Source organism: Coenobita brevimanus, chromosome 78, assembly GCF_032717465.1.
Source record: "Coenobita brevimanus isolate Jiangsu-jjx chromosome 78, ASM3271746v2, whole genome shotgun sequence".
Lineage (NCBI taxonomy): Eukaryota > Metazoa > Arthropoda > Malacostraca > Decapoda > Coenobitidae > Coenobita > Coenobita brevimanus.
Window position 1 is genome coordinate 30,566,643 of NC_137031.1, and position 13,353 is coordinate 30,579,995.

Below are 13,353 nucleotides of genomic sequence, written 5' to 3' on the forward strand. Positions count from 1 at the left end.
GTCAGCTCTTCACAATAAATAACTGGGCTCTGAATGTGTAGAGAGCTAAGGATAAGAAGAGGACTATGACAGGCTGAAAGAAATATATAAAAATATCCCAAGACTGTAAAACTAATTATGTGCTGCATGGATGAACTCACTGCATATCTCAGTTCATATCAATTACACAAATCAGCAAAATGAAGCTTTCTCGTGGTAGGATACAAAACAGTGTAACTGGATAACTTTTCATACCACTCGATAACTCCTCAAACCACAAAAATGTATCTGAGGGCAAGAAACAAATTCAATTTATGTAATCTCAACCCCTTCACACCAACTTTTTTTTTTTTGTACCACCAGACAATTTTATCCACCTCAGGGAGGATTTCTAGCTGTAAATAGGTTAACAAAGGCTTAATTCAACCTCTCCAATTCAAGACATCACCCATTAACCCCTAAAGACCTATGTATGCTGAATGACACTTTTGGAAAATGTAGCATTAAGTCCTATGTCTGACGATGGTATATTGTCTACCAAAAACTGGCAGTATGTGGCACTGCCTCTTTTAAGGCATATATGGGACCAAGCCAATGGGAACTACAGTATCTGGTGGGGTATGGCCAGACTGGGTCTCTAGAAGAGGGGGTGATGCCCCCTGCCATCTCTCAGCCCACCTTTGCCCCACTGGGTCCTCTCCTCATTATGCTCCCCCAACCACCCATACCCTCATATACCCCCTGGATACCATAGCTGGTGTGCAGAGCAAGCATACTTCCTCCCTTCCTCCTTACCCCTAACACCTCCCTTCCTTACTTCATCCACCACCACACTTCCTCCACCTTCATCCTTTCCCTTTGTTTCCAGGCATGTGGGGCTTTCCTTTGCTATGCACCACTATAAACTTTCCTTTCATTTCATGATCATTATTTCACCTTGTTTTATACGTAGGAATATATATTATACTGTTTACAGTTATGTTTGTATGGTTACTAGCCATTCTCTGGCAGATTCAGGGGTAGTATTTTATTTTCATTTTTGATGGTCACTAGTACGGTAACCATTGAACATATGTGCATGAGATACACATTTTCAGGTGTGTAAATTCAAGCTCTTGAAATATATTTCTCCCATCTTTCCTGTCACTTTTTATTACTCTTCTTTCCTCTACAGGTGGCATTACATGAGTGACAAGCCTAATGGTTTCTTGTAAGCCAAGAAACCATCTACAACGCTGGGTGGTAACCATATAACCAAACCATACGTGTTCCCTATGTGTCAACAAGTGAGTTGGTGGGGGGTTAGTGCCCCTCCCTGTAAAACAAATAACTCAAAGTCAAATGGCCACCCCTTATGGGATTATGGCATCTGGCAATAGATAGATAAATAGAAATCTGTAAGAAAAAAATTACAATCTAAGAAAGTCAAAAAATTGGACCCTAACTGCTCTGAGAAATTTGCAGTCTTTAGGGGTTAACTGAATAAAATTGCCTAGCAGTAAAAAAAAAAAAAAAAAAAAAAAAAAAAATCACTAGACTGAAACGGAATATAGATGGAGAAACTGCACATGAGTCGAAAGCATCACACACCACAAGGTTTACAATCCAGGGGTCCAGCCCAGGGTGTGCTCAAGGAGACTCGACACAGACTGCTTGAATACATGACTCTGGCTGAGTCAGTGTACCCACATGGAAGCATCTACTTGCTAATGACTTTGGCTGAGTCAACAGCATCCACCCTGGACTGTGTAGACCTTGTACACAAGGCTGGACAACTCCATCATCTGGGATGCATAGCCACCAATTTCTTTCAAGACGTGCAGTAGGTATACATTAATGTTTCATTTTTAATATATAATTTTTGGGAGGTGCAAGGAGACTCTCAAGTTTTGGATATTATTTTTTTCCCTGACTAGTTTTGTCATTATTCAAACGCTCAATAGGAAAACTGGAGGGGGGGGGAACTAGTTTCTATAAGTCGCCCTCCTGTTATTGTTCCTGACTCAATATAAAATTTTTGATTAACCTGTACTATGCAGGTTTGTTTGGCAAAACCTGAGCTGTGACTTGCATTCCACAGGTTAATTAGCAATGGTTGCTACAGGGCATAATCTTATAAACAATAAAATAAAAAGCACACACCTGAGGGAAGTCAGTGTATCTATACCCAACCCGTGAGAGCTGTCCAGCCTCTTATACTTCTGGGGACAGATTCATGAACACTCTTACAACTACTTTCCTACCATAACTCAGACTCTGATTTGCAGGAAGAATGAAAGTGGAAATTACTACACTCTCCTTTCCTTATCCTTCCTGCAAAACCAATAGATAGTTCAGGATTATTCTACTCTCATTACTAAGATTTGTTTCTGCACAAAGAAGAGGAGCTATGCAAAGATTCTATGCTCTTCTCACCCTTCCTGCAAAATCAGATCTGAGTTACAAGGGCACGCTGATCATAAGTTTGTTTGTGAATCCTAAGACCATACTTGAGGTGGTATTGTCGAGTTTGTAGCAACTCTTCTTCATTAATTTATTTTGCATATTACACCTTACCATTCTGATGTATATTTATATTGTTTTAATATAAACACCATCCATTTATCATCCAATTCCCATCTGTCCTGTATAAACAGGAGTGTAAGGGCCCTGGCCTAAGCAACTCAATACAATCCACATTAATAAACATTCAGGAGGACTGAGGTGTAATGTGGAGAATAAATAAGTAAGAGGCATTACAAAATCTCCAAAGCCACTCATAACATGACCCTTGGTCTTGAACTTTCATCCCCACTTTAAAACTGGCTATGTGGCACAATTCTACTACAGCTACTTTTCTAGGAAATAAAAATAACATATTAACAACAAAACTAAACTACCAGCTAAAATACAAAATATTCTTGGTCATAGCCTCAATGAATAATGTACGTAGAACAATGCAGACTTTGTGTGCTTTTAATTAAGTTCTTCGGTTTTGCACAACTTTTTAGTTAATTCACATAACATTCTTCCTTGTGCCTATAGTTCCACATCAAGGAAAAACCTATGGCAACATTAAAATATATACTGATGATTAAACTAAGGGTAAGACCTGACCAACAACTTGCACATTATCATCATTCTGGCTTAACACCCTCATTAATGTCTTCATTACTTCAAAATAAGATGGTAAGCTTTCCAACTCTTACCTACACTATAACTCCTCTTCATAACAGGATCGACAAACTACCTAAAACACACACATATACACAGATAATACTACGAGAAATGCTGCTCACGCATGTTTCTGTGACCTAAAAGCAACATCAGTTAGTATGCAGGTGAATATTACTGCTACTCGTATAGGTCTGATACTTGCCTTTTTACAAACCTTACTTACATTTCTTGACAAAAAATACCATTTCTTCTCAACATGCCCAAGGGAACACAAGAATCACATACAGTAATAATAATAACAATAATTATAGTACAGTAATAATAATAAAAGTTCAACATTACTCCCTTTAAGGTGCAAGAGCCTGAGGCTAGGCCACAGTTTTAAAAGACCTCCCCACTGGCGGCATTCCAAAAACATCAAGATCAACGTTCAAAATAAGGCACTAGCATCACTGATTTGATCACCAAATTAGATTGGCCCACAAATGCAAATTATCCACTGCCTATCCTTACAGGCAATGCTGCAACTGGACATCAGAACAACACAATGTGTAGTTTTGAGCTGTGAGAAGGGATATCATACAGACTGCAGCATGCTCAGCCTATCATGGCGAGAACTGAACAATTCTGAAAGTCTTTCTCAGTCTGTCTTTCCCCATCCAGCTTTTGACTGCTAATTCTCCAAATGCAATATGTCCAGGTATCTCAAAATCAAAGGATCAGGAATCTGTTTTCCTTTAGCTTCCAGGCACTGAATTTTCGACTGTTAAAAAAATACAAATAAAAATAAATAAATTCATGGTGGTGAGCAATGTATTAATCTTGCATTAAGAGAATGCACTAGTCAGCAGGGGTTACTTGATGTTTTCCTCACTGGCGTGGTAGGGTCACTGGTTCCAGAGGTCTCAACCTTACTAAAGCTGGATGCCAAGAGTAAGTAGTTGTCATCACCTATGGGTGCTTGTCTGGTAAAAAAATAAAAATAAAATAAAAATAAATAAATAATAATAATATACTGATATACTAACTTCAGAAATCATTATCATCATCATCACTATCCTGTCCCTTCTCTAGGGCAAAGATGGGAAGAGGTAAGAAACAGAAAACAAGGAAACATGGGAGAACTAACATCATCAATTCCAAACTGACCTTTTTTTCCATCTAAACATGAAGCATCATCCAGAAAACACAGAGAACTTACCACTGAGGAAGACTGAATGCCACATGCATGCTCAGTAAAATGGGACAACAAATCATTTACATATAATTCAAGTGCCTGGAATACTGCCTCCAACTCACAACCTCCTTTCCTTCTCTGAAGGTTGTCTTTTACATACACCTGCCACAAAAGTCAATCTATCTGTTGAGGGGGGGGGGGGGGGGATTTTGTGCTTCTCTGCACATTCCTCACCCAACCAACTTGATCTCATATCCATTCCCTAGCCACCTTAATATCCATACCTCACTTTCTCACACTCAGTTACCATAACACATCCACCTTCCTCTTGACCTACCATGCTTGTCTGTTCTCACCTTCAAACTCACTCACTCATACCCATTTCACAACCCTATCTACCAAGATATTCATTTTCTGGATCTTACCGTGCCCCATCTTTGATAGGAGTAAAGGTCATGATGATGAAGATATTTATCATGATATTTACAGTTCACTTAGAAAAACAATATAAGTTAATGAGCTAAAATGGTAACATGCCATATTCATAACTGGGAGATTATTCTTGGGTATAAAAGGATAATAAACAAGTAAATATAATAACTATATCAAATGATACAGGGGAATGCATACCCATAAAATTTTCGATAAATTTCAGAAAGGTGACGAATTTAAAACATGTCCGGTCTCTTTGCATTAAAGCTAACAGCACTCAATATGGGATACACACCAATCACCACAGCATTTCATAAATGCTCATGAAAAATTAGGGACTCACCAATCCCTTAAGATTTCTAAGATTGCATCAACACCAAATGCTTGTAGTTATGGTCAGGAGTTCAAGAAAATTTTGCTTGCACCTGCCTGTGTCAAGAACGGCCACTTGTATGGACTATAGTGATGCAAAAGTCCTGCCTGCAACTGCCTGTGCCAGCAAACATTTGGTGTAAACCAGGACCTGGCCCAAAGGTTATCATCATCATCGTTCATATCTCTTTTCCCATCCTAGGATGAGATGACACTCTTACTACATGGCAACATCTTTTTTTTCTTATTTCATTCTTGTGATCTATTGACAATATTATTCAGCTTACAAAATTCCTGAGCCGCAGGGGTGAGATATGGCCTTTACTAACCCCTTTAATACTAGAAGATCTAACTTGAGCATACGGTCTGGTGGTACCTTGAATTAAAAGAATAAACCATAAGCATAAATATTTAACCATTCAACCTGGTGACATATTTTAAATTTTATTACTGCTATAACCACACACAACTTTTTTTTGTTTTTTCTTTAGCTTAGGATATATTTATGAACTGGAGGGGTTAGATATAGTTTGGGAGAGTGTGTATGAAACGGAATCTAAAGGTGAATGTAGGGAAGAGTAAAGTTATGGTCTTCGAGAGAGGTAAAGTCAGTGAATGTACAGTGACCCTGGATGATGAGGAAAAAGGAAAATGTGAGTACATTTAAGTACTTGGGTAGTGTGATGAGTAAGGATGGAAGTTTGGAGGGTGAAGTGCTTGAAAGGGTACAACAAGGAAGAAAGGTTACTGGTTCCTTGAAGGCTGTGATAAGAAACAGGGAAGTGAGCATGGAAATGAAAAAGTTATTACATGACAGTATTGTATTACCAACTCTAACATATGGAAGTGAAGCTTGGACGTTGTTGGAGGGACGCAAGTCAAGAGTGAGAGCTGTGGAAATGAGTTATTTGAGAGGAGCCTATGGAGACACATAGAAAGACAGGCCGACAAATGAGGATGTGAAGGTGCGTTGTGGTGTGGATGTGGATGTGACAGGAAGCATTAGGAGAAACACACTGAGGTGGTTTGGCCATGTGGAGAGGATGGAGAGTGAGAGACTGATGAGAAGAGTGTCTGTGAGTGAGGTGGAGGGGGAGAGAGGGAGGGGAAGGCCAAGGATGAGATTGAGGGATGGAGTGGAGAGGTATATGAGAGAGGGGGTGTGAACTGAGAGCAGGACAGTGAAATGGCAGGGTACAGGGTGATGTGGAGGTGATTTGTTTGTGGCCACCCTGTATAAGGGATTTAGGCATCTGGCAACAGATAGACAGATTAACTTGTTTACTCAGTGGTTTGGTTAAACTATTTAATCTATCTATCTCTATCTATCTACGACAAGATGCCTTAATCCCGTAATGGATGGCCACAAACAAACTGCCTCCATGTCGCTTTGTCCCCCGCCAATTCACTGCCCTTCCCCAAGTCCACACCCTCCTCTCTAACACATCTCTCCACTCCAACCCTCCATCTCATCCTCGGCTTCAACCTCCCTCTTCCCTCTTGCACCTCACTCACATACACTCTCCTGGTTAGTCTCTCGCTCTCCATCCTCTCCACATGGTCGAACCACCTCAACATAATTCTCCTAACACTTTCTATCACATCCACATCCAAGCCACAAAGCTCCTCCACTTCCACAATTGTCAGTCTGTCCCTCCATGTAACTCCACATGCTCCTCTCACATAACTCTTTTTCCACTCTCACTCTTGACTTATGTCCTTCCAACAAGGTCCAAGCTTCGCTTCCATACGTTAGAGTTGGTATCACAATACAGTACTACACTGCAGCGACTTTTTTACTTCCATGCTCACTTCCCTATTTCTTGTCAATGCTTTCAAAGAACCAGCAACCCTTCTTCCCAGTTGTACCCTTTTATGCACTTGAAAGTATATATATTCATTGGAAACTGAATTAAAGTGTCTGATGGTAGCTTCTCAAATAAGTAGTCAATCATCATACAATGGCATCAAATAACCAAGTGAGTATACTCTTCAGCTATGCAAATATTTCTCAGTTCCCTCTGTATCCCCCTTTAAAAAAAAAAAAAAATAAAAAAAAAAAATAAAAAAAAAAAAGCAACTTTGGCCTTCAGACCACCAAATGCTCAGCTGAGACTGGAAAAACAACAACCAAAAACAAACACACGAACATAATATACATACTCTGAACCATATCTGAGTGATCGCAGGATACGTCTCTGGTGGTTGCGGTGCTCCTGTTGCAGTTGTATTACAGAGCTGATGACGGCAGTGAGAGATTGGTATGACACTCTTGGGTTCTCCACCACAATCCCACCTAACACGACTTCACCACCTCTATCATATAATGTTGCACTCTCACACAGACCTAATAATAAACCATAAAGAGGGATTACTGTACTGAAAAACTCATTTCAGTCCTATGCACAGACTAATGATAAAGACATATTCAGAGCATCTTCATCATCCTGTCTCTTTTTCCCAGATAAGGATGGGGTGTAGTGTCCAAAAACAAAGTGTAGTGTCCAAAAACAATGGAAAAGAAAAGAATATGATAGTGGGAGAACTAATCAACAGCATGCTCATCCTACCTCACAGGTACCATACACGTTCCACATGAAGTTTCATAATTACCAGTACCTATCAGACTAAGTCACGTCAAAAACCACCAACTTGAAAAAGGGATCCCAACCTGACCATGCACTCCTCCATACAAAATTCATTCAACCAACTCAATCCCTTGTCAGTTCCCTAACCTTGCGGGCCTCCATACATCTCTCTCATATAATTAATCATATTAGTATCTATCCACCTTCCTGACCTACCACATCTCCTCCCACCTTCAAACTCATTCACATACATCAATACCTTTTCTATCTATCTACTACCAGACGCCTCAATCCCATATGGGGTGGCCACTAACAAATCGCCTCCAAGTCGCCCTGTCCAATACCACTTGACTGCCTTACTCCCAGCTCACACCCCTCTCTCTCATGTACAGTCAAGTCGCCTATGGTGCGGACTTCTATGCCGCGGTTTTCTGGGGGGGTGGGGAAGAAGAAGAACCACGCACATATAATACCTATGGCGCGGGGGCATGGCAAGGTTTGAAACATGCCTCTTGCCTAAGAACCCCCAACCTTACCCCGTCCACTTTAGCAATATCATTGTCGGAGTTAGGTACGTTCAGTATTTTATGCCCTTACAGTCCTTTATTATTTAGTGTTTAATTTGTGTGTAATACATGCACTGACTGACTGCTTGATTGTGTCCCTGTGTAAAGTGAGGGAAAATGGGGAAAAAAGGGGTGACAAGGGGGACTTTGAGCAAATGTCCAGAACCAAATTCCATTTTTTTTCCATAGGTTTAGTTATTTGTATGGCATGGTTTTCTATGGCACAGGCTTGGCCCAGAACCAACCAGCCACACCTTAGGTGACTTGGCTGTACCTCTCTACCCCATCCCTCCACCTCATCCTTGACCTTCCCACCCCTTTCCAACCCCCCCCTCCACCTCACTCACATACACTCTCCTCACTAGTCTCTCGCTCTTCATCCTCTCCAAATGGCCAAACCACCTCAATGTATTTCTCCCAACACCTTCCATCACATCCATATCCACACCACAGTGCTCCTTCATTTCCTCATTTGCCAATCTGTCTCTCCATGTAATTCCACATGCTCCTCTCAAATAACTCATTTCCACTGCACTCACTCTTGACTTATGTCCTTCCAACAAGGTCCAAGCTTCACTTCCATACATCAAAGTTGGTATCACAATATAGTACTTTCATGCAGTTACTTTTTTACTTCCATGCTCACTTCCCTGTTCCTTATCATTGCTTTCAAAGAACCAGCAACCTTTCTTCCCTGTTGGACCCTTTCAAGCAATTCATCCTCTAAATTTCCACTGTTGCTCATCACACTACCCAAGGACTTTAAATACACTCATATTTCCCATTTCCTCCTCATCCAGCCTCAATGTACATTCAGTGACTTTACTTCTCTCAAAGGCCATAACTTTCCTCTTTCCTACATTCACCTTCAGATTCCGTTTCTTACACATAGTCCTAAATTCATTCACCAAACCTTGCAGTTCCCATTCATCTTCACTTAACAATATAGTATCATCTGCCAGCAACAATGCATTGAGTTTCCAAACACTGCCCTCTCTTGTTAGGGTTGCTCCAACATCCACAGCCCTACCTTGTATCTCTTTTATGACCCAATCCATATACAGAAACAACCATAGGGACATGACACATTCCTGTTTCAATCAAACATTCAGATAGAAAAATTCACTCAGTTCCTTATTCGCCTGCACTGCAGCCTCAACGTCCTCATACATACTCTTCATGGCATTCAGCAACTTCCCATTTACTCCATATATCCTTAAAACTTTCCACATTCTTTGTCTATCCACCCTGTCACATGCTTTTTCCAAATCCAAGAAGGCCGCACACAACTTCTTTCCCTTCTCTAGAAACTTTTCCACTAAAGACCTAAGAATGAATATCTGATCTACACAATCTCTTCCCTTCCTAAAACTTCCCTATTCTTCTCCAACTAATTCCTCAGTTATTTTCCTAACTTGGTCAATAAGTATCCTACCATATACCTTCCCTATTACACCAAGAAGACAAATGTCCCTATGATTACCACACACTTCTTTTTCCCCTTTTCCTTTGTCATCAACATCATCATCATCATCATCATCATCATCATCCGGACCTCCTTTCCCACCCTAGGGCAGGGTAAGGAGTAGCAACGTCCAGCCAACCCAAGTCTGCCCAATCCAATGGGCCCCATTCACTCATCATTCAAGCTCCAGGAATCCTGGCTCCATCTGATACACCAAAAACATTCACCACATTCTGTTGCTTCACGTAAATATATCTGACAGAGTCAATCCGGATGCTGCCACGTTAAAAAGGGGTGCCAAATCCCTGATCATGTACTCACAGCATTCATCTAGACAGCTCGATCTTGCGTTAGTTCCCTAGCCTCACTGACTTCCACACCTCTCTTCCTCACACACTCATCCACCATATCCCTCCACCTTCTTCTTGGCCTACCTCCCCTCCTCTCTCCTTCAAATTCGCTCAGATATACACTTAGGTCCCAATTAGCGCATGATCAAATAGTGTGAGCTGTCTCTTAATATACAAAATGTCTTAAATTAACGATGGTGGTGAGGCCACCACAGATGTGATTACTGCAGCATCTATCGAGGATGCATTACAGGAGGTGACACAAGAGGAGGTTACACTGGTGCCAACAACACTAGAAACACCAGGCGAGCTCTCCACAAGGCAGATCAGCTGAATCTTGGCTGCTGTAGATGACTTAATGGTCCTTTTGCTGCAGCGGCCATGACAACAACCTACTGACTGTGCTTAGTGCGAAGAAATAGGAAAAAAAATGGTGTGCTTTCAACTCGTGCTTTACCCCATTTATCCTTAATCTTAAGAGCTAATCTTTTTGTCAGACAAACTTCACTCTTTCTACTATCATTTGCAACAAACTGCATGTCCGTATGCACTCCAAGCCCGGAGAACAATTTGAGGGAATACAAGTTTTTTTTGACTGTCTGATGAAGGAAATAGCCCAGTGAGGCAGAAATTTCCACAAAACCGCATGATTTTTTCCGTACAAACCAGGGTTGCTGCTAAGTTACCTCATCACAATATTTACAATAAAAATCAAAGTAATAATTAAAAACAAACACATCAAGCCAGTCTTGTATGGTTTTATTACGATCTTCCACAGCATTTATGCTAAAATTTAGCGAAACAGTAGCAATAAGAGGAAAATCATTACAAACTTTATAAAACCTCATGAATGACTTATTGCCACTTACTTCTATGAAACTTACTGATATAAAGTCATGAGTAATTTCATAGCATAGCTGCGCAGTTTGCATCTGCAAAAATGTTCGCTAGCTGATGCACTTAGCATATGACTTTTTTTATTACAGCAAAAATATCACTAAATCACTTGTATTTTATCACAGTAACTCATAGTATAATATAAAATGACACTTTCAGCCACTCTCTCATGATTTTAGCGCAATTTGGGTACGTATTACTTCGTATTATTTATAAGAGGGGGGGGCAGCAAACCAGTTTAGACCAGCTCATTGAGGGTGTGTGTACATATGTATGCGTGTATGTACGTATACTGATATTTAATACTGGGGTAATTATCAGTGTTTAAATGTTTAACCCCTAAAGCTGGAGTCACTCATCCACCAAATGAATTTTCCCCCATAAGTTATGTTTCAATTAAAGCGGTATCAAACAGTGCACGCTTGCACATTCACCATATAGGTGCATTAATTGGGATCAAGGTGGACCTTTTTCACCACTCGATTGTTATCCACATAACTATACCATCTCAGTACAGTACACCCTGTTTGCTTCTGGTGTCCACAGACTTCCTCATTCCGCATCTTTCACGAATCACATTATGTCTGTATACTATCCACTCTTTGTACTCTATATACATTCCTCAGCAGTCCCATCTCCACAGCTCTCACTCTTGACTTTTCATTTCATGCCACACCATAGTCTCATATCCATTTCTTAAAGTTGGAACTAACACTCTTTCAAGTAAGCCTCGTGCAGCTGCAACACTCAAGTCTCCGTTTTTCATCAAGGCCTTCATAGCACCAGCTACTTTCCTTCCTTGTGTCACTCTACTTTCCACTTCTTTTACACATTTCCCTCTCTTTTCTATCTCAGTACCCAGGTATTTGAACTCTCTCACCAATTCTAGTCTCTCTCCATTCACTCTACCATCACACTGGGAGTCACCTTCTCTCTCAATAACCATCACTTTACTCTTTTCTACAATTACTCTCAAGGTACAACACTCACAGACATCAGCAAAACTGCACTAGTCTACCAATTTCTTGTCTGGCATTTGTAAGTAATACTGCATCATCAGCATACAACAAATTTGAGATATTCCATCCATCACCGTTCATTACCAACACCATCCCTTTCTCCATTACCAATGTCTTTACTTCTCTCATCACCCCATCCATATATATATACTGAACAACCATGGAGACATCCTTCATACTGGGGATAAAGTATACCTGACTTCCAATCTTCCAAGACTCTACCTTCCTCTCAGGCCAATCTGCACATCTTCCATATTCATCTTACTACTGTCTCTCCCCCATGCTTCAGCATTTCACCACACACTCCATCAATTCCTGGGGCTTTTCCCATTATGACTTTCCTCATTGCTTCCACTACTTCCATCCTGCTGATTTTTTGCTCTCTTCTCACCTCCCTCCTCCTCCCAGCCAGCCACTTATATTCACATTACTTTCATTCTCTATGTTCAACAATTCCTTAAAGTGTTCTGTCCATCTGCTCACTTCTTCTCCCTTCTCCACCTGCAATATACCATTTTTATCTTTCACTCCCAGACTTACTTCTTCATCACCCTGTCTAACTCCCTTTACCTCTTTCCAGAACATGTTCTTACATTCCCTCCACTTTACACTCAAATTCCTTCCAAATTTCTCATCCACTCTTCTTACTCTTACTAATTTTTTCACCTCTCTCCTGGTACCCTTTTCAAAGGTGAGAAAAAAAATCAATGGGAATATAGTATTACATGGAGATTTAGAGTAAAATATACATACTGTGGAGTTTCTTAAGTTTGGACATATTCTCCATCAACAAAGACCAGAGGCGTTCCATCTCTCTATCACTGTCGATGTGCACCTTCAGCTCACATTCAAGGTAGTTGGAGACAGCACTACATCCTGGTGCACTCTCGCTGGTGCTCTTGCAGCTATAGGATCACACCATACAGATTTTATATCAGGGGATTATTTTGGGGAGGCATGGGAGATTTTATAGCACTTCTTACTTAGCTAATCTTTACAATAAATTTCAATAGTACTGCATGAGGGCTGTATTTTAAGAAGGATAGTAGGATTCACAGAAATTTTACTTACTAACATATTTTCCATCTTACACTTTACCTTTTATTTATGTTACACAGGTACTGTATATCCTGCTGAGACACTGTATGTATCAGGAATATACATGAGAATTATTAAGGTTATCATGTGCAAAATATATTGCTGAGGAAAAAGCACGAAGAAATATTAGATGCCAATTACAGTACTGTAATTCCTTGACCAACTGAGCATTGAGATCTTTTTCACTTTGTTCTTTCCTCCTGATGATATTCTTTTGCTTAGGGTTGATTTCTCAAAACAGAGGAGTTTTATAA

The 13,353-nt window shown here is 40.3% G+C and overlaps 1 protein-coding gene across 1 annotated transcript in view; it reads right to left on the bottom strand.

Moving 5' to 3' along the window:
- Positions 1–3,970: 3,970 nt before the first annotated feature.
- RasGAP1 (Ras GTPase activating protein 1) overlaps positions 3,971–13,353 on the bottom strand; it is a 121,328-nt gene continuing 111,945 nt past the window's right edge. The window contains exons 17-19 of the mRNA XM_080279293.1: positions 12,755–12,906; positions 7,280–7,463; positions 3,971–4,100 (exon numbers count right to left, since the gene is read on the bottom strand). Of these exons, the coding sequence (XP_080135419.1) occupies positions 3,980–4,100; positions 7,280–7,463; positions 12,755–12,906 (457 nt within the window). The 3' untranslated portion in view covers positions 3,971–3,979. The remainder of the gene's footprint in view (positions 4,101–7,279; positions 7,464–12,754; positions 12,907–13,353) is intronic.